General features: G+C 39.9%; 1 protein-coding gene across 1 annotated transcript in view; it reads left to right on the top strand.

Moving 5' to 3' along the window:
• TDRD5 (tudor domain containing 5) overlaps positions 1-22,902 on the top strand; it is a 113,425-nt gene extending 90,523 nt beyond the window's left edge. The window contains exons 15-17 of the mRNA XM_053693114.1: positions 17,559-17,729; positions 19,624-19,807; positions 21,118-22,902. Of these exons, the coding sequence (XP_053549089.1) occupies positions 17,559-17,729; positions 19,624-19,807; positions 21,118-21,356 (594 nt within the window). The 3' untranslated portion in view covers positions 21,357-22,902. The remainder of the gene's footprint in view (positions 1-17,558; positions 17,730-19,623; positions 19,808-21,117) is intronic.
• Positions 22,903-23,418: the final 516 nt, after the last annotated feature.

A 23,418-nucleotide genomic window follows, 5' to 3' on the forward strand; every position in this document is an offset into this window, starting at 1 on the left:
CACACAGCCCCACACATACACACAGCCCCCCACACACACATACACAGCCTCCCCCCCACACAACACACACACACACAGCCCCCACACAACACACACACACACAGCCCCCACACAACACACACACAGCCCCCACACAACACACACACAGCCCCCACACACACAACACACACACACAGCCCCCACACACACACACAGCCCCACACATACAGCCCCACACACGGCCCCGCACGCACGCACATACAGCCCCGCACGCACGCACAGATAGCCCCGCATGCACGCACAGATAGCCCCCACACAACACACACAGCCCCCACACAACACACACAGCCCCCCACACAACACACACAGCCCCCCACCCCACATACACACAGCCCCCCACACACACATACACAGCCTCCCCCACACACACAGCCCCCCACATACACAGCCCCCCCACACACATACACACAGCCCCCCACCCCACACACACACAGCCCCCCACACACCCACACACAGCCCCCCACCCACACATACACAGCCTCCCCCCCACACACAGCCCCCCACACACATACACACAGCCCCCACACAACACACACAGCCCCACACATACACACAGCCCCCCACACACACAGCCCCCACACACACATACACACAGCCCCCACACAACACACACACAGCCCCCACACAACACTCACACACACAGCCCCCACACAACACACACACACACAGCCCCCACACAACACACATACAGCCCCCACACAACACACACACACACAGCCCCCACACAACACATACACAGCCCCCACACAACACACACACAGCCCCCACACACACAGCCCCCACACACACAACACACAACCCCCACACACACACACAACCCCACACACACGGCCCCGCAAGCACGCACAGATAGCCCCGCACGCATGCACAGATAGCCCCGCATGCACGCACAGATAGCCCCCACACAACACACACACACAGCCCCCCACACACACATACACAGCCCCCCACACACACATACATAGCCTCCCCCACACACACAGCCCCCCACATACACAGCCTCCCCCCCACACACAGCCCCCCACACACATACACAGCCTCCCCCCACACACACACAGCCCCCCACACACACACAGCCCCCACACAAACACACACACAGCCCCCCCCCACACACACACAGCCCCACACACACACACAGCCCCGCACGCACGCACACACAGCCCCGCACGCACAGATAGCCCCGCACGCACGCACACACACACACATAGCCCACACAGACAGCCCACACACACACATAGATAGCCCACACACACACATTCTGTCACATAAACACACACTTTCACTCTGTCTCACATTACATTTTAGTGGTGGACACATTTTAGTCAAGGTCTAATTGTCAAATTGAGATATATATATTATTATTATATTATATATTGAGAAGTATGTAAAAGTAAATTTAATTTATCACAACAGTGGGATGTATTACCACAAATTAATGGTCCATGCCACAAATGTATCACAAGAAATACAGAAAAAAACAGCTTCATTAACATCAGAAACTCTTCAAACATATATAAAGTCTTTGTGCTCCTCTTAGCTTATCTCCCCAAATTACCTTATACAAATTTATAAAGATAAAAATTGCAATCAAGGAAAGAGACTTGAGGACTTAGAGTCACGCTTCTAGTTAAATATACATGTTTTTGCTTCTGCAATTTAATCAACCTAAGCATTTATATGTCCCTTTATGGTCAACATTGTTGCACCCCATATGTTATGTTCTAGAAGCAGCCCTGTCTGCTGGAGGCAGAGAGCTGCTAATTCTTGCAATAGGATGTGATCAAATCTATTAACACATTCATATGAAATATTTTAAACAGGTTTTCAGATTTGAGGTCATCCTCTGGTTTTCAAGTAACCTGGCACTGTGTAAGCTAACACTTTGCATTGACAGGATTTGGCAGCAATTTTTTAAAAACTTTTATTTATGACCAACAGCTGGGGTACACAACATCACCTCACCATGCAGGGTAGGAAAGATATATCATAGAACAAAGCACTTGAAATATCAGAGTACAAATTAAGATCAAGCATTCTATCATACCAGCAGCAGCAGCCCGTGGTGATGCACAGTCATGACGTGTAATCAAACAGTTGTTGTTTTATATATATGAGAATCAAATATAATAACTAACCACATTATATATGAGTCATTTTAAGGCATACACTATATAAAAATGTAATTTACACTTCTAGACCTCTGTAAATATGATATATAAATTATTAATTTGTCCAAACAACTGTGCATTATAAATGTTCACATTGCAAATTGCAGTTGACTACTAATCAGCAAGAAGTGAAACTAAGAGCTGGGAATTAGCATTGATTACAATATAGTCTAGAACCTGTTAGCACTCATACTTGACATAAACAGTCATAGGTTCCAATCAGATAGTGCAGACTATAATCAGACCAGTTGTTAGTCTCGTTGTCGACTCACAGTACTCACTGACTCCTCACTCCTGCACCGCTCTGTTAACTGATTGTGACTCCTGACTCACTCCAGTCTGACTGACACAGCCTTTGGTGCTCCGCCGGCGCCTCCTCCCCTCTCAGCACCGCACCACCCGCAGTCACTCTGTGCCTGCCCTCCTACCTCACTCCCAGGCTAAAATTTGCACACAAAATTTAAAAAATGGAGCCAAAAAAAAATTAATTTTTTTTAATTAAAAAAAAAGTCAGATTTTTTATTTATTTTTTACCGATGCGGCGAGGGCCCCTGACCGCGGGGCTCGAGGTGGCCACCTCGCTCGCCTTGCCCAAAGGCCGGCCCTGTTTATTGACTCATTTAAATCAAATTACAAGTGTAAAAAGAAAGACCTAGATTACGAGTGGAGCACAATATTTGAACGCCACTCAATAATACCAGCGCACGTAAAAGTGCGCTGGTATTACAAGTTACCAAAAGAACGTAATGTCCACAGCACCTGAATGTAGTAAACTTTCCTTTATTCAGACATATTAAAACAGCAACGTTTCGTGACCATGTGTCACTTAGTCATGCTAGCATGATTAAGTGACACATGGTCACGAAACGTTGCTGTTTTAATATGTCTGAATAAAGGAAAGTTTACTACATTCAGGTGCTGTGGACATTACGTTCTTTTGGATATTTGGAGGGGTTAGGCAGTTTTACCCCAGTCTACAAGAGCACCATTGCAGGAGTGCTGGCCCAAGCTTCTAATATTTGGTATTACAAGTTAGGAGCAATGCGAATGCAACCTCGAGGAAGGCCTGGAAACCTTGCACTCGAGAGAGTCCTTCCATAGGCTCCAATGGGAGCCTCGTTCTCATTCCATCACGCACAACAAAGCACCTAGCGCAGCGGACTACTCGTGCAGCAAAATAAAAATATAGATGTATATGAATACATACATATGAATGATGTTATGTTAATATACGTATATACTAATATTAGCACAAACTGTAACTATATATGTATATAAGCATATACATAAATATGTACAGTAAAAACACAGCCCCCATTGACCTCAATGTAAAGGCACTTACATTAAAAACTGCTTTGTGCAGATTTAAAAAAATAAAGAAACTCCTCTTTTTTATTTTAGATTAAATAACTTTCCTCTTTATTTGGGGGGCAATTGGTGCACATTTGTTTTATTAACCAGAGGTTTGACCTCTGGTTAATTGTGCAAAGTGAAACCATGAGCTCGCAGGAACATTACCCAGCCACTTGTAATCGCTGGTTATTTAACATGTGCCTGTAAACGGCAAATTTGCCCCTTTATGGGCGCACGTTAAAATAGTGCTCCACTTGTAATCGGGCCCAAAATGATTGAATGTTTTATATGCAAATAATAATGTACTAATAAAATTCTCTAACTGTGTTTTACACCTGCAACAGAGTGCATTGCTGCTCCTCGGCCTACCAAAGTATGCTTTTTAAGAAAGGATGCAAAGAAAACAAATTCAGCTTATAATAGTACATTTAAAAAATCTATTAAAGGGACAGTCTACACTTTGGTCATCTTAAAGTCTTACCTTCGATTAAACTGCAAATAGCCTCTTGCACCTTTTCTATATCATGCTGCATGATATAGAAAGGGGTGCAGGATGCTATTTGCAGCTTAATCTAAGGTAAGACTTTAAAGGGACACTAAACACAATTTTTTTGTTTCGTGATTCAGATAGAGCATGCAGTTTTAAGCAACTTTCTAATTTACTCCTATTATCAATTTTTCTTCGGTCTCTTGCTTTCTTTATTTGAAAAAGATAGCATCTAAGCTATTTTTTGGGTTCAGAACCCTGGAAAGCACTTGTTTATTGGTGGGTGAATTTATCCACCAATCAGCAAGAACAACCCAGTTTGTTCACCAAATATGGGCCGGCATCTAAACTTACATTCTTGCATTTCAAATAAAGATACCAAGAGAATGAAGACAATTTGATAATAGGAGTCAAATAGAAAGTTGCTTAAAATTGCATGCTCTATCTGAATAACAAAAGAAAAAATTTGGTTTCAGTGTCCCTTTAAGATGACTAAGGTGTAAACTGTCCCTTTAAAACAGCATGTTTTATCTGAATCATTAAAGATGACTTTCATATCCCTTTAAATTAAAACATTTTTGTAATAATCCCCAAGGCAGAACATACTGCGATCTGTGATGTCATTGTAGAAAATGCGACATGTCTGCAGAAAGAGCGGGACTCCTCACACAGATCTGCATGCACTGTGTTAAAAGAATGTTTGATTTTGAGTCCTGAATCTACCTAATCCAATCAGCCAATAGAATGCGAGCTCAATCTGATTGACTGATTGGATCAGCCAATCGGATTAAACTTCAATCTGATTGGCTGATTCAATCAGCCAATCAGATTTTTCTTACCTTAATTCCGATTGGCTGATAGAATCCTATCAGCCAATCGGAATTGAAGGGACGCCATCTTGGATGACGTCCCTTAAAGGAATATCCATTCGTCGGTAGTCGTCGGGAAGAAGAGGATGGCTCCGCGTCGGCTCGTCTGAAGATGGCTCCGCTCCGGATGGATGAAGATTGAAGGCGCCGCCTGGATGAAGACTTCTATCGGATGGAAGACTTTTTCAGCGCCGCCTGGATGATGACTTCATCGGATGGAAGATTTCTTCAGCGTCCCTTGGATGATGACTTCTTCCGCTCCGGATCTCCTCTTCGGTTCCATCGGTGGGTCGGCTGGCTGAAGACGAATAAAGGTAGGATGATCTTCAGGGGGGTAGTGTTAGGTTTATTTAAGGGAGGTTTGGGTTAGATTAGGGGTATGTGGGTGGTGGGTTTTAATGTTGGGGGGGGTTGTATTTTTCTTTTGCAGGCAAAAGGGCTGAATTCTTTGGGGCATGCCCCGCAAAAGGCCCTTTTAAGGGCTGGTAAGGTAAAAGAGCTTTGAACTTTTTAATTTAGAATAGGGTAGAGCATTTTTTTATTTTGGGGGGCTTTGTTATTTTATTAGGGGGCTTAGATTAGGTGTAAGTATCTTAAAATTGTTGTAATATGTTTTAAATGTTTGTAACTTATTTGTTTTATTTTTTGTACTTTAGTTAGTTTATTTAATTTAATTTAATTGTAGTTATTTGTAGCTAATTTATTTAATTAATGTAATGATAGTGTAGTGTTAGGTTTAATTGTAACTTAGGTTTACAGGTAATTTTGATTTATTTTACAGGTAATTTTGTATTTCTTTTAGCTAGGTAGTTATTAAATAGTTAATAACTATTTAATAACTATTCTAACTAGCTAAAATAAATACCAAGTTACCTGTAAAATAAATATAAATCCTAAAATAGCTACAATGTAATTATTAATTATATTGCAGCTATCTTAGGGTTTATTTTACAGGTAAGTATTTAGTTTTAAATAGGATTAATTTATTTAATGATAGTGTAGTGTTAGGTGTAATTGTAACTTAGGTTAGTTTTTATTTTACAGGTAAATTTCTCTTTATTTGAGCTAGGTAGCTATTAAATAGTTAATAACTATTTAATAACTATTGTACCTAGTTAAAATAAATTGAAAGTTACCTATAAAATAAAAATAAATCCTAAGATAGCTACAATATAATTATTATTTATATTGTAGCTATATTAGGGTTTATTTTAAAGGTAAGTATTTAGTTTTAAATAGGATTGATTTATTGAATAAGAGAAATATTATTTAGATTTATTTAATTAATATTTAAGTTAGGGGGGTTTTAGGGTTAGTGTTAGACTTCGGTTTAGGGGTTAATAATTTTATTACAGTGGTGGCGGCGGTGTAGGGGGGGGCAGGATAGGGGTTAATACACTTATTGGTGGCGACGGTGTGGGGGGGGCAGATTAGGGGTTAATAAGTTTAATATAGGTTGCGGCGGGGTCCGGGAGCGGCGGTTTAGGGGTTAAACTATTTAGTTGCGGCGAGGTCCGGGATCAGCAGGATAGGGGTTAATAACTTTATTATAGAGGCCGACGGTATAGGGGGGGCAGGATAGGGGTTAATAGGTATCATGTAGGTGGCGGCGGTTTAGGGGTTAATACATATATTATAGTTGCGGCGGGGACCGGGAGCGGCGGTTTAGGGGTTAACATATTTATTATAGCTTGTGGTGGGCTCCTGGAGCGACGGTTTAGGGGTTAATCAGTTTATTAGCGTGGCGGTGGGCTCCGGGAGCGGCGGTTTAGGGGGTAATAACTTTATTTAGTTGCGGCGGTGTAGGGGGGGCAGATTAGGGATGTTTAGACTCGGAGTACATGTTAGAGTGTTAGGCGTAGACAGCTCCCATAGGAATCAATGGGATGTCTGGCAGCAGCGATTCCTATGGGATCCGCCGCCTCCAGGGCGGCGGTTTGAAAACCAGGTACGCTGTGCCGGAAAAGTGCCGAGCGTACCTGCTAGTTTTTTGATAACTAGCAAAAGTAGTCAGATTGTGCCGCACTTGTGTGCGGAACATCTGGAGTGACGTAAGACTCGATCTGTGTCGGACTGAGTCCGGCGGATCGAAGCTTACATCACTAAATTCTACTTTTGCCGGTGTGTAGGGCTTGATAACTTAGGCGAATCAGCCTCGCCACAAATACGCTGCGGAATTCCAACGTATTTGAGGTTGGCGGCTTGATAACTACCCCCCCATGTGTCAGTGGTGTTTCCCCTTCGTGCTGAATGTCTGACTATCAGAGCAGAAGGAGACCGGTTGAAAGCTGCTCTTTAGCAGCGTGCATGGAGAAATGTAAAGACGATTCCTCCCCAACTTTTTTTTTATGTTTCTCTTCACCTCAGCAGGCTCCGTGCATTGGAGCGACAAAACCCCCCAACAAACTCTTAAAGAGGTACTTTTAAATGCTGGTTAGTGGCTTCAGAGAATACTGCAATTTTATGACAGCCCTTTCTTGCAATTATAGGGTTAACTGGTTGAAAAATTATAGCTACCGGGGCCGTGGGTTATGTGCGAGGGGCTGTAACTCAAAAGTCATTTATTCATTGAAGTGTAACTTGCAGTGATGGGTCTGCTTTCATTTGTATTTTAGTTAACAATGGTTTGCTTTTAACTAATTTTTATATGTACATCACATTGTATTTAAATATAATGCAGTAGTGAGTCTTCATTTGTATTTTAATTTGCAATGATCTGCTTTAAACAATTCTTTAACATGTATATACCATTGGATTTAATATATATATATATATATATATGTGTGTGTATATATTTGTTTAAAAAAAAAATATATATATATGTGTGTATTTGTGTAAATATATGTATATGCATACATACACACCAGACCATTGTAGATTGTGTGTGTGTGTGTGTATATATATATATATATATATATATATATATATATATATATATATATATATACATATATACAGGGAGTGCAGAATTATTAGGCAAGTTGTATTTTTGAGGATTAATTTTATTATTGAACAACAACCATGTTCTCAATGAACCCCAAAAACTCATTAATATCAAAGCTGAATAGTTTTGGAAGTAGTTTTTAGTTTGTTTTTAGTTATAGCTATTTTAGGGGGATATCTGTGTGTGCAGGTGACTATTACTGTGCATAATTATTAGGCAACTTAACAAAAAACAAATATATACCCATTTCAATTATTTATTTTTACCAGTGAAACCAATATAACATCTCAACATTCACAAATATACATTTCTGACATTCAAAAACAAAACAAAAACAAATCAGTGACCAATATAGCCACCTTTCTTTGCAAGGACACTCAAAAGCCTGCCATCCATGGATTCTGTCAGTGTTTTGATCTGTTCACCATCAACATTGCGTGCAGCAGCAACCACAGCCTCCCAGACACTGTTCAGAGAGGTGTACTGTTTTCCCTCCTTGTAAATCTCACATTTGATGATGGACCACCGGTTCTCAATGGGGTTCAGATCAGGTGAACAAGGAGGCCATGTCATTAGATTTTCTTCTTTTATACCCTTTCTTGCCAGCCACGCTGTGGAGTACTTGGACGCGTGTGATGGAGCATTGTCCTGCATGAAAATCATGTTTTTCTTGAAGGATGCAGACTTCTTCCTGTACCACTGCTTGAAGAAGGTGTCTTCCAGAAACTGGCAGTAGGACTGGGAGTTGAGCTTGACTCCATCCTCAACCCGAAAAGGCCCCACAAGCTCATCTTTGATGATACCAGCCCAAACCAGTACTCCACCTCCACCTTGCTGGCGTCTGAGTCGGACTGGAGCTCTCTGCCCTTTACCAATCCAGCCACGGGCCCATCCATCTGGCCCATCAAGACTCACTCTCATTTCATCAGTCCATAAAACCTTAGAAAAATCAGTCTTGAGATATTTCTTGGCCCAGTCTTGACGTTTCAGCTTGTGTGTCTTGTTCAGTGGTGGTCGTCTTTCAGCCTTTCTTACCTTGGCCATGACTCTGAGTATTGCACACCTTGTGCTTTTGGGCACTCCAGTGATGTTGCAGCTCTGAAATATGGCCAAACTGGTGGCAAGTGGCATCTTGGCAGCTGCACGCTTGACTTTTCTCAGTTCATGGGCAGTTATTTTGCGCCTTGGTTTTTCCACACGCTTCTTGCGACCCTGTTGACTATTTTGAATGAAACGCTTGATTGTTCGATGATCACGCTTCAGAAGCTTTGCAATTTTAAGAGTGCTGCATCCCTCTGCAAGATATCTCACTATTTTTGACTTTTCTGAGCCTGTCAAGTCCTTCTTTTGACCCATTTTGCCAAAGGAAAGGAAGCTGCCTAATAATTATGCACACCTGATATAGGGTGTTGATGTCATTAGACCACACCCCTTCTCATTACAGAGATGCACATCACCTAATATGCTTAATTGGTAGTAGGCTTTCGAGCCTATACAGCTTGGAGTAAGACAACATGCATAAAGAGGATGATGTGGTCAAAATACTCATTTGCCTAATAATTCTGCACTCCCTGTATATATACACGTGTGTGGGGCATGAAAATATTGCCATCTTGCATTCCTCTAATTTAACCTTCTGAAAGCAAATGTGCAATTGTGAACATTTGGAATTGTAGTGTTAATCAGCACATTTCAATGTTTTACTGGTGCTTTAGTTTAACTGCCTAAGTTAAAATTGAATTGCATTTCAAAATGACCTGCAGAAAATGTTTCACTAAAAAAAAACTCATCACAGAAATAATTTGTTGTAATGGGGAAAAAAGTAAAAGGTTAATAACACTTTCAGTCCAGATTACACTCTAACTGTGACTACTTAACCTTTTGAGGTGTTTCTAAATAACTGTCACAATAACAATACACCCTCTATATATATATATATATATATATATATATATATATATATATATATATAAAATAAAAGGCTAGGTATGTTTGTCTGATGCAGTCTTGAGCATGAGAGACCGCGCAAGGCAAACATACATGGCCTTAACCCCTTAACGACTAGCTGCCGTCGTTAAGGACAAGCGTTTTAGTCTTGCAGAGGTACCGAAGCAGAGAGAGACACTGTGTCCCTCTCTGCTTTGGGCAGCGGTGGTGCCAATCTTTGGTGGAGTGGGAGGGTTAGGAGGGAGGCGGGTGGTCAGCCCATTGCTGGAGGGGGTGTATGGGATTAATGCAGTTCCTTAAACATTTTGGCCTGTGTGCTAAGCATACTGCTGAGCGACACTGGAGGAAATCTCGGAGTTCTGCTGACTTTCTTCACTACAAGTTCATCTTAAACTCCTACTATTCTGCCCTTAATCTTTATAAGCAACAATACTTCTCTAATTTCATCTCTACTCTTTCCTGTAACCCAAAATGTCTGTTTTCCACGTTCAATACTCTTCTCCACCCACCTCCACCTCCTAATACAATTTCTCTCTCAGCTCAAGATTTTGCCAACCACTTCAATAACAAAATTGACTCCATCAGAAATGAAAGAAGATCTCAACATACTACCATTCTTCCTACCCCCTCAAAAGCTCACAATCATCCAAAACCCAAATACCCATAAATTTAGCTCTTTTGCCCCTGTTACTGAGGAAGACGATTCTGCCCTTATACTGTCCTCCCACCTCACTACCTGTCCCCTCGACCCCATCCTCTCACAGCTACTCCCCTCCCTCTCTTCTACCCTCACCGCTATACTCACACACATTTTCAACCTCTCCCTCAGCACTGGTATATATCCCTCATCTCTACAACATGCACTGGTCACACCTATCCCCAAGAAACCTTCCCTCGATCCAACCTCCCCATCCAACTACCGCCCTATTTCCCTACTCCCTCTTGCCTCAAATCTCCTCGAAAAGCTATTATATGCACGTCTATCCAATTTCCTTATACTAAACTCTTCTTGGCCCACTGCAATCTGGATTTCTTCCCCATCACTCCACAGAGACAGCAATTGTCAAGGCTACCAACGACCTACTTACAGCAAAATCCAAAGGCCACTTCTCTCTGCTTATCCTCCTTGATCTGTCTGCCGCCTTTGACACTGTTGACCACCCTCTTTTACTCCAAACCCTCCAATCCTTCGGTATCTGTGACATAGCTCTCTCGTGGTTCTCTTCCTATCTAACCGTACCTTTTAGTGTAGCCTTCTCCGCAGCATCCTCTGCCCCTTTACCACTTTCTGTTGGGGTGCCTCAAGGCTCTGTCCTCGGTCTCCTTCTCTTTTTAAATCTACATGTCATCATTAGGTTCCTTAATAAAGTCCCACGGGTTTCAATACCATTTGAATGCTGATGACACCCAAATTTAACTCTCTGCACCAGACCTACCTCCTTCCTTATTAACCCGTGTCACTAACTGTCTTTCTCATATCTCATCTTGGATGTCCTCTCACTACCTTAAGCTAAATCTCTCCAAAACTGAACTCCTTATTTCTTTCTTAAGACACGGTGAGTTCACTGAATCATCAATTACTGTTGGGAATATCACTCTTGGCCAGCAGGAGGAGGCAAAGAGCACTACAGCAAAGCTGTTAAGTATCACTTCCTTTCCCACAATCCCCAGTCATTCTCTTTGCCTGCGGTGCAAGGAGGAGGTGAAGTTTTGGTGTCTGATTATTTCTCTGCAATCAAGATTTTATTATTTTGAAAGCCGGAGCAGGTTTGCTCTGATCTTTTCTCTCCAGATTGGGTCTAGCCATACTCCACGACAGTCTCTTCAGTAGGTCAGTGGTGGCTTTATAGCAGTTAGGAACATGTAAAGTGTGCTTTACTGCATTTTCCTAACATGTTGCTGTCCTGGTATAGAAAGCCTGAGTAGGTTTACTCTGTCTTTCTTTTCTCCACAGGTCTCTGTGAGGAGTGGCATCCTCTCATACTTTGTGAGTCGTCTGACTGCCGGACGACTAGAATGCAGGTAAGTGCCTTTTGTCTTCTGGGGCTAGAGGGCTGGCTGGCACTGAAGGGGTTAAGGACCCTCTGCTTTTTTAGGTGGGACTAATCCTTTATGGATGGTTTAGGCAGTGGGTAGGCACATTAATGCATGAGACTTAGAGGTTAACCTCCTTCACAGCAAGGAAGGGGTTAATTATGGTACTCAGATCAAAATTTTACACTGTTTTTGTATGTTTTCTGCTTGTGAAAGTGACAGCCCCGTTAAGTTCCTGAGTTGGTCTGAAGCTTGACTATGTCAGGCGACTGTTAAGAAAGCACAATGGTGCCATTTCTAAGGGGCTGCGCGGATGTGCTTGTGTCAGATTTTGACTTCTTGCACTGAGCACAGGTGTTTGCCCTTTGAATACTCCAGCTCCGCTTTTAGAAGCGCTTCAGGAATCTTCAAGAGGGTGACAGTGTTCTGCTGGGAAATTTCTATCAATAGTTCAACACAATTCCCTTATACTAGAGGAAAATTAGTCAACGGAATGAAGCTCCATTCCGTGCCGACTTTTGGCCACGCCTCCATCTTTACATTATCGGAGTGGCGACATTTTTAGAGGTGACATTGTATATTTTGAACTTCACCTCGTTCTCCGGCATAGAGAACGGAACGGAGTTGTTGTTCTGTCTGCCTCAAATAATTAAAGCATACGGAATATCCCATTTCAGGTCTCTTTTCTATGCATCTTGGAGTATGGTAGAATCTCTCCTATTTTTGAAGATAGAAAAGCAGGCTGCGAAAGCAGTAGATTATACGCTAGTACTTAGTAATATTAGATAAATGGGATATTTATTCTCCTTGTTTTAGCGGCAATGAGAGCTGTTTACAGTATGTTTCACATGTTAGTTTTTATTCCTAACGTTTTGATCTTTTGACAAATAAAATCGTTCATTTCATTGTCCTTTAAGTTTCTGAGTTATCAGGAAATATGTAAACCTAATTTCTTAAATAAGGGGCTTATGCTCTGTACAGTGCGCTGTTGCTAGGATCATTTACTTGTTGGATTAAGGAGCTTATCTTTTTTATATAAAAACTCATCTGTTCCTTTCAATTAGAATGTATCTTTTAAATCACATTTATTCTTTACTGGAGTTTTGCTTCTAAGAATAAGTTTAGATACTTTAAGAGGTCTATGTTTCTGTACCACCTTGTTAGTCAAGCTACTGATTGTGCAGATTAATCTGAGCCGTATGTTTCCCAGAATGATGCTGTTCAGGCTATGCCTCTTTGACGTCACATGCAGTGCCCTGCGGTTCCTCTAAAACTCTTGTAGGAGCATATTTGCTTACAGATTTTGCAGCTCAGGTGTCCTCTGCGATATCTGCTGCTTTGCCTGTTTTTCCTTACCTTCAGGAAATATGCAAGAGGACATGTTTATTTTAGATTGTAAGGTTTCTACTCCACATTCTACTACACAGGTTGCGCTCTCTTCTGAGTTGGTGAGGGAATTTCGCAGGTAGTTTTCTGAGGGTGAAATTTCAGATTTGGACAGTTTAATTCCTTCATCTGATGCTGAAGTCATATCCTTCAGATGTATGTTTGATCGCCTGGTGTATCGTTAAAGGAGGTTTGGGCTGCTTGGACGACATTGATTCCTTGTCGTTGTCAACCTTTCAAAGTTTTGTGAACTTGTTTATTTCATTGATGCTCCTTTCTATGAGGAAGTGTTTCTATACGTGTATTTTTACAGGAATAGGAGAACCTGTCTCCCATCCTTTAAAAGGATTTTCCTGTCACTGACTCAATTATAGTGCACGGTGCCCTGAATAGAAGGGAGCTTTTCTACTATGGCTCAGAGAACTTTAATCCCTATAGAGGGTAGCTAGCTCCTTTATGGATCCTTGTTTAAGAAGCTGGAGGTTTTGTTGTTCATTTAGAGCAATGCCTTGTCTTCGTAGACTTGCTGTGCTAGCCCGTAGGGCTTTGTGGCTGACATTTTGGTCAACTGAGAAGCCTTTCCTATATCTTAGTAGTACGGCCTAGGCTTATAGTTCTGCAGTTGCAGTCTCAATATTTTACGTTTCCTCCAAATCCATGCTTCTGGCGTTTCCTTTTCAAGGATAAGACCTTGTTTGAAATTGGTCTGGCAGAATTATCCTCTGACTTTATGGGTAAAAACAAAAGAGGGTTTTTCTACCATACATCAAGAGAGTAAGACTAAAGGAAAAAATTTTTTTTCCTCTTTATGCAGTGTCAGTCATGTCTTTTGGAGTCCAATCTAAGTTTTCCTCCCAAGGGCAGATATCTCCTTCTGAGTATCTGCAATCCAGGTAGGATGATAGGATGAGAGACTTTTCTTGAATTGGGTTCAGGGCATTTCTCTCTAGGAGTGGTTGTTCCAGTCCCAGTCTGGAAACAGGATCTAGGTATTTACCTTGTTTCTCAGGTTCTGACCTTCAATGTAGTAGCCATTCTCTTTTGGTTCAAGAGGGCCTGTTCAGAACAAACATAGACCTGTAGGAGGTGTATTTATTGTTCCCATGATCAGGATTTTCTCAAGTTTCTGAGTTGGTCATCCTAGAAGGACTTTTAGGTCCTGGGGTAGTGCAAGGGTGGCTTCCTGGACAATATAGGGTTCAGGTGTCGTCCTTCCTTTGAGCAAACTCTTTCAAGTGATCTTGTTCAATCTACTTTCCTATGGATTGGAAACTAATCTGGAGGAGAGTTCCCTTGTCCATATTCAAGGGTGTTGTATTTGGGGACCTTAATAGATTCTCTATCTTGGAAAAGATTTCTAACAAAAGTCAGATAATCAAGGATCTTCATTGCTCGTATCAAACAGTAGGGAGTGTCAGTGATCTAATAGCCCCTGCGGGGCCTCGCAGGATCTGGTATGCAGGCCTAGAGGAGATGTTGTCTCTTCTATCTTGGAGGCTTCCTCTGAGGAAGGACCCTCCGATTAGTGTCCCTTCTTTCATCCAAATCTCGTTTTTTTGAAGCTGACTGTTTGGAGACTGAACGTCTTGTTCTTTCTAGGCATGGTTTTTCGAATTGGTCATTGTGACCATGATTCAGGCCCTCTAGTCTGTTTCTAGAAGGATTTTCATAAGATATGACATACATATCTTTTTTGGTGTGAATCCAAGGGTTACTCTTGGAGTAGAGTCAGGATTCCTTGATTTTTGTCTTTTCTCCAGGATGGTCTGGAGAAGGGTTTGTCGGCTAGTATCCTGAAGGGTCAGTTTGCTGCATTGTCTATTTTGCTGCTTAAGCGTCTGGCGGTCGTTCCAGTTGTACAATCCTTTTGTCAGGCCCTTGTCAGTATCAGGCCTGTGTCCTAACCTGGTTCTTAAAGGGACATTAAACCCCCCAAACATATTTCATTATTCAGATAGAGAATACAATTTTAAAAAAGTTTCCAAATGACTTCTAATATCAAATTTGCTTCGTTCTCATGTTATTCTTTGTTGAAGCGATACCTAGGTAGGTAGCGTGCACATGCCTGAAGCACTACATGACAGGATATAGTGCTGCCATCTAGTGTTCCTGCTAATGTAAAACATTGTTGCAAAACTGCTGCCATATAGTGCTGTAGACATGTACACACTCATAGATAAATTTCCAGCTTTTCGACAAAGGATAACAAGAAAACAGAAAATTTGATAGTTGTTGAAAATTGTGTGCTCTATCTGAATCATGAAAGAAACAATTTTGGGTTTTATGTCCCTTTAAAGTTTTGCAGCTAGCTATTTTTGAGCTATTGCTTTCCATAGATATGTGTTATCTTGGAAGGTTTGTTTCTTGTTTCTATCTCTTCTGCTCGGAGAGTAGATTCCCCTTATTTTATCTTTCATGATAATAAGGTGGGTTTCGTGTTAAGTAAGGTTTCCTTCCTAAAGTTGTTTCGGACTGGAATTTTAATCAGGAAATTATTGTTCCTTCTCTATGTCCTTATCCTTCTTCTCATAAGGAACGTTTGTAACACAACCTGTATGTTGTGCATGCTGAAAATTCTTCTTACAGGCAACTAGGGTTTTGCACCAGTCTTCTGCCTTGTTTGATTGTTTCTCTGGAAACGCAAGGTTCAGAAAGCTACAGCTTCTTCTTTTTCTCTCTGGCTGAGAAGTATAATTTGTTTGTCTTGTGAGACTGCTGGACAGCAGCCCCCTGAGAGAATTACAGCTCATTCCACTAGGACTGTTTCTTCTTCTTGGGCCTTCAAGAATGAGGTCTCTGTAGATCAGATTTGCAAGGCTGTGACTTGGTGTTCTTTGCATACTTTTTCTAAATTTTCTAAATTTCATTATTTTGCCTCGGCTGAGGTTTCTTTTGGGAGAAAGATTCTTCAAGCGGTGGTGCCCTCTGTTTAGGTTACCTGTCTTGTCCCTCCCTAATAATCTGTGTCCTCTAGCTTGGGTATTGATTCCCAACAGTAATTGATGATTCCGTGGACTCACTGTGTCTTAAGAAAGAAAACACAATTTATGCTTACCTGATAAATTTATTTATTTCTTGATACGGTGAGTCCACAGCCCACCCCTATTTTCAGACAGTTTATATAAACCTCAGGCACCTCTACACCTTGTGTTATTTCCTTTTTCTCCTTTTCCTTCTGTCGAATGATTGGGGATTGTGGGTAGGGAGGTGATACTTAACAACTTTGCTGTGGTGCACTTTGCCTCCTCCTGCTGACCAGGAGTGATATTCCCAACAGTAATTTATGATTCCGTGTCTATAAATAAACAAATTTATCAGGTAAGCATAAATTTAGTTTTTTCCCCTTTATCCAAAATCTCCACCCCCAAAATCTCTATAACTGTTGATTATTCCATCATTAACCCTACCCCGCATGCCCGATGTCTTGGGGTCACACTTGACTTAGACCTTTCCTTCACTCCTCACATTCAGTCCTTGGCTAAAGCCTGCCACTTCCACCTTAAAAACATCTCTAAAATTAGACATTTCCTTACACAAGACACAACCAAGATTTTAATCTACTCTCTAATCCTTTCCCGCCTCGACTACTGCAACTCCGTCCTCTCTGGTCTACCTAGCTGCCGCTTAGCTCCTTTACAATCCATAATTAATGCCTCTGCCAGGCTCACTGGCTTCTTCTTGCCTCCAGGATTAATCACAAAATCCTCACTCTGACATACAAAGCCCTCAACTGCACTGCTCCCCCCTATTTCTCAGACCTCGTCTCCAGATACTCTCCCTCCCGTCCCCTTCGCTCTGCTCACGATCTCCTACTCTCCTTCTCTCTTGTTACTTCCTCACATTCCCGTTTACAGGACTTCTCCAGACTGGCCCCCATCTTGTGGAACTCCCTGTCTCGCTCCCCTAGTTTTAACAGCTTCAAGTGCTCCCTAAAGACTCTACTATTCAGGGATGCATACAACCTACACTAACCTTTCCTAGCTCCATTGCTATCCCCTGAACTTCCTTAGCATGTAAGCCTATGAGCCCAGCTGTTTGCAGATCGCCTTCATAAGAGCCGACTACAAAAGTGCAACTCTCGGCAGGGCCCTCTACCCATTTGATCCCTATAAATGTTATCTTGTATACCGTCTATGTTTATAGCACTGCGGAATCTGTTGGCGCTCTACAAATACCTTATAATAATAATAACACTAGTGTGTGTGTGTATATGTGTGTGTGTGTGTGTATATATATATATATATATATATATATATATATACACACACACCATATTTACCATACATCAGTCAGATTATGGTACTCAGGAATTATTTTTCTTTCATCAACAGGATAAACAAGTGATAGAACACAGTATGCCCTACTTAGAGCCAATACCCACAAGCACAGACATATGGGATGAAACGTGGCAATTTACAAATACAGCTGTTTCTTTAAGTGATGTCTCTAAACCATCTAATGCCCTTACAGTGCACCAGCAGGAAGAAAAACCTATTCAAGAGGTTTGTATCCAGATTGTATCTCATTTTTTATGGTCACGAGCTTACCCAACAGGCCACTTTTTCTTAGTAGGATCAAAACATTGTCCTATTGCCCAGCGCCTAACTTGTCCTGCAGATTAATATTTTATCTTAAAGGGACAGTATACTGTAAAATAGTTTTTCCCTTAATGTGTTTACAATTGCTTTTTTACCAACTGCAGAGTAAAAAATGTATGAAAATTAGCTTTTTTAGGCTTATTTGTGTATATTAAAGCTCTGATTTTGTGTTTTGAAGCCACAGCCTAATAAAATAGGTTGAGCTTGTAGGTATAATCAGATCTCATTACTGTATCACATTGTGCACATATACCTGCTTCTGTATCTTATATCTGTAGGTATAATCAGATCTCATTACTTTATCACATTGTGTACATATACCTGCTTCTTTATCTTATATCTGTAGGTATAATCAGATCTCATTACTGTATCACATTGTGTACATATACATGCGTCTTTATCTTATATCTGTAGGTATAATCAGATCTCATTACTGTATCACATTGTGTACATATACATGTGTCTTTATCTTATATCTGTAGGTATAATCAGATCTCATTACTGTATCACATTGTGTACATATACATGTGTCTTTATCTTATATCTGTAGGTATAATCAGATCTCATTACTTTATCAAATTGTGTACATATACATGTGTCTTTATCTTATGTCTGTAGGCATAATCAGATCTCATTACTGTATCACATTGTGTACATATACCTGTGTCTTTATCTTATATCTGTAGGTATAATTAGATCTCATTACTATATCATATTAAGTACATATACATGTGTCTGTATCTTATATCTGTAGGTATAATCAGATCTCATTACTTTATCACACTGTGTACATATACATGTGTCTTTATCTTATATCTGTAGGTATAATCAGATCTCATTACTGTATCACATTGTGTACATATACCTGTGTCTTTATCTTATATCTGTAGGTATAATCAGATCTCATAACTTTATCACATTGTGTACATATACCTGATTCTGTATCTTATATCTGTAGGTATAATCAGATCTCATTACTTTATCACATTGTGTACATATACCTGCTTCTTTATCTTATATCTGTAGGTATAATCAGATCTCATTACTGTATCACATTGTGCACATATACCTGCTTCTTTATCTTATATCTGTCCTTAAAACAATCCCCAATACTTTGAGAGAACAATGGAAAATCAACATTTTATCACCTTATCTCTGCTTTAACACACTGGGAGTGTAATTTCTTCTGCTGGCTGTGTTTACAAAGCTTATCTATAGCTGGTACGCGCGGCCACAAACTTTCAGAATAGGTGGGGATACCACATGCTAAATTAACAATTTCAAATGCCAATATATGGGTAAAGGAGCTACTTGTAAACAATTTAATACACTCCAGCAGGTAAAGTGGATCATTGGGAACAAATTAAAGGGGAGAAAATTTTTGAGTAAACTGCCCCTTTAAGTGGGAAAACGAAAAGAGAGCACATGTTTTCTAGAGATTTGTATTTGACGAAGAGCACAGATATTTTAGTTACCTGAGCATGTATACATGTCAACATAGTCTTTAAAACCTACATGTATATTCATCAGATGGGAGATAGCGGGTTAATCATCATAAGCTATAAAACTAATAAAAAGTACTATTTAAACTATGGAATACATCACAACTATGTTATAATTCTACAATTCTTTTTCAAGCAAGACCAGGTGTTTTATTAGCTATGTGGGGGCTGTCCCATTAGGGGTGAATACACAGCTCGATGAGTTCTTGTGAGGTCAGGATAAGAAGCAAGAGATCTGTCAAATTTAAAAAGTGTTTGTTTTTTTTTGTGTGTGTGTTTTTTTTAAATTGTTGCAGCCCTGCAAAGTTGATTTACATTCTGGTGATGCTGGTCAGCTCCCTCGTCCATTGGAGGAATTTTACATCTCTCTCATCAAATCCAGAGAATCGCAAGAAAAGGGGGAAATGCAGCCATCTACTTCAACAGCAAACCCTTCTGTGTTAGAAGATGTCTGCCCACATCCGCTTACAAAACATCAGGGTAATATTAGACTTTACAAAGAAACATAAACTGGTAAACTAGTTCACTGAATGAATAACAGATCATAGATTTATTCAATAGACTTGAAAGGTTGAAATAAAATGTGTATAAATGCATTTCAGTTTTAAATAGAAGCATTTTTGCAGTTCTAGTAAGCAGCCTACGCACATATGCTACTTGTGACTAGAGGATAAGAATTCAAATGCCTGCTCAGACAACTGAGGGTAGTGTGTATTGCGCTATTGAAGACTTAATTTGTGTCTTACAGGCCACTGCTGAGACGTGTGTGAATGCAAGACGCACAGCATATGTGCGTATGCTGCTGAAATACAGTAGTGACTTTTACTAGAAGCATTAAGTTGCAAAAATGTTTCAATTTAAATGCACCCATGCACATCTCAATTTTTACCTTTCTATCCCTTTAAAATAAAATATATATATATTAATTTATACAAAGGGAGTTCAGAAGGGAACCACAATATGCATATTTAAAAAAAACAATTTCAAAGATACATTAATGATTGTTAATAAAGTTTGGATGGGTGTCCAGTCTAGGCATGGGTTCCGGCATGTCTTGTGCAATGAGTATAGATGCTGTGCCGTGGTACCTCTGATCATTTTTATTAAATATTCTTTTATGGAGGTTTTACATAATACAATAACATTTCACATAATGAATTGCATAGTAAGTCTAAGTACACGGTTTATCTTTTCCAACTGTAAGAAGATATGAGGCTACACATAAATAAGAGTGCAGAATATAACCTTATTCTTTGTTTAATATATTGGCACCAAAGAAAAATGAGGAAAGTCAAAATTGCATAACAAAGGAAACACTATGGACTCGATTTATCAAGCCTTTTCCCTTACGACTGCAGGTTCTCAAAAGAGCTGTTATCAGACTGCTGCTTCCCTTCCCTCTTCTCCACCTCTTAGGTCTGGTCTCGTCCGACCATGGAGATTGACAGCTCCAGCCCGCGCGTGATTGGCTGTGCGCAGGCAGGGGGCAGGATTGCACACAATCGCAAAATAGCGCTCGTGTGCAATGATGAATTCCACAGGAGGATTGCTGGGGCGGACAGGAGCGAATATGCATGCCACTGACCGCCCTTGCTTGATAAATCGAGTATTTTGAAGCGACAATGCTGCTCATAATCGCCTATATTTTCATCAGTGTACAACCAGCTTGGCATCCAAACTATTGAAATTTTTGCTTAACCCTTCTAAGAACATGAGATATGTTTTAGTTGCTTATAAGAATTTACTGAATTGTATAAATTGTATTAAATTTTATTTTCCTCTATTTCTAGAAAATATCTGTACATCAGAAATTCTTGTTACACAAAAACCGTGTAATGAAGTCGCTGCTAGCGCTGTATGTGGGGAACAAACCTATTACCAGCAGTCAAGTTACATGTCTCACCCACTTCTTGGATTTCAGAAACATCATATCTCTAAGATTTCAGCCACCATGGCACTGGGACCTGCTGCTCGGTTAGCCACTGCTGGTAGCCTACTCGGCTGGGTGACTGAAGCAGGCAAAATATAACTGAAAAAATAGGCAGTGAAATTCTTTGTTTTCGATAAGTTATCAAAAAAAAATTATGAAAGGATCAGTAAAATTTGATTTAAAATGAAGTACCTTATTGTAAATACATTTTCTTGTTATTTCTTGCTGTAATTCTATTCCCTGTTCAGGCAGAAGAAGAGTGGTGTTGTCTCCTTATTAGTTTAATAAAGATGAGATGGACCATAAAACTGTAATACTTAACTGACTGAAACATCTAGACCATTTTACTGTTGAACAACTGTGTACTCACAAAGGTGCTAAACATATAAATAATTTCTGGGCACTAGACAAGACCAGTGAGCCATCGGGAATCATATTCTTGGGTATCCACTAATCACTGGTGTTATCTTGCTTTACAACAGAATAGAGGCACACAGTGGTAAAATAGTAATGTGCTGTAATTTTACTATTGCGGTTTTATGTTCCTGATGTAATAGATCACTTGAATACATAGCAGAACAAATGTTTAAACTCTGCTATGTCGATCGAGCACGCAAACGGCAGTGTGTAAAAAAAAAACAGGGAACATATTCGTAGTTGAGATTTGTTTACTAAATTGATGCCAAATATGGCCGCAGGCATAACCAATCTGCTGTTTTCAGTGCAAATCCAGATATTTGTGTGTTGCACTTTTACATGAATAAATCTAGTATCAGAGATATCTGAACGTTGCTTCCTGCAACCATATTTGCCCATGTAAAAAATATATATACAAACACCAGCAACTGTTTTTTTTTGTTTTGTTTTTTTTTTCCAATTTAATGTTTTGTTTTTACATCACAGCTTATTGTTTCTAAGGCAGTTTAGTGTTTGCTACAGCATCAAAATTCTATTCCTAATTAATCATTTTATTTATGAAGAGAGACACTTATGTAAGAATAATATATTCTGATGGATCTTGAATATTTCATTTTACATTGTGTTTTATTTGATTTATAGATATATGTTTGTATGAATCAAACAATGTCATCTTGTTTTCTAAATCTTCAAATCTTTCAAGTCCTCTAAACTTTTATTTTGAATGTTAAAGTGATGGTAAACTCTCTCCTTTTTAAAATCATATCCGGAATGTTAGTGATATTTTAGATGGAGTTTAATTAATCACTTCTAACTGAAAATGCGCTATAACTTAATATAGTTATGAAATTCAATTATCCTGTGTCAATTTTTCTGTGAGCTATTGGTTTGAATTGTTCTCCAATCAGTGCTTTCTCCATATGGCACTTTTGTTGAAGCTGGAGCGCTGATTGGAGAAGATTTTAAACCGTTAGCTCACAGAAAAATGTATTTTTGAAGTGGGTGGGGAAGTGCGGGTATTTGAGTTTTATATCTTTATGAAAAAGTAAGTTATAGCGCATCTTTGTTACAACTGATTAATGAAACAGCATCTAAAATATCACTAACATTCTAGATCTGATTTTTAAAAGGGGAGATTTTACCATCTCTTTAAGTTTTTTATTTAATTTAAGAACGGATAGATGTAGTTTGTTGTGACCATTATACAATAAAGTATCACTATGCTTAATGTACTGTCTTTTAATGAGAGTAACAGCAAAGGCCAAGTGTACATATCGACCAGGTTAATCACAAAACTATTAGATTTATTCTGGTTATGACCACAAGATGGTGTTGTAATGTTTACTTAAAAGCCGTTACTTGAGGTCTTATTTGTATGTTTTTTGGTAATTATATGTCACTATTATCAAACAAATAATAATTGTATCAGACTTTGTGTCAGGACAGTTAACAGTTAAAGTGAAGGTAAACTTTGATGAATGAAAGTCCGTTTTTTAAAAATACTATTAAAAACAGGGGCACTTTCATTCATCAAAGTTTAGAAAGCAGCTGTTTTGATTAAAAACTTAACTTTGTTTTTTTCACAGCCAGAGCAGCTTTCCCCACCCGGAGATCCTCTCTTCACACGTCATCAATGACTAATCCGTCTTCCTCAAATTACGGCTTTCCCCCCAGGGGAGTCATTGCCTGAGGCCATGCCATGATTGGTGGAAGCCGGATTAGTCATTGCTGACATGTGAAGAGA

Source organism: Bombina bombina, chromosome 10 (assembly GCF_027579735.1).
Source record: "Bombina bombina isolate aBomBom1 chromosome 10, aBomBom1.pri, whole genome shotgun sequence".
Classification (NCBI taxonomy): Eukaryota; Metazoa; Chordata; class Amphibia; order Anura; family Bombinatoridae; genus Bombina; species Bombina bombina.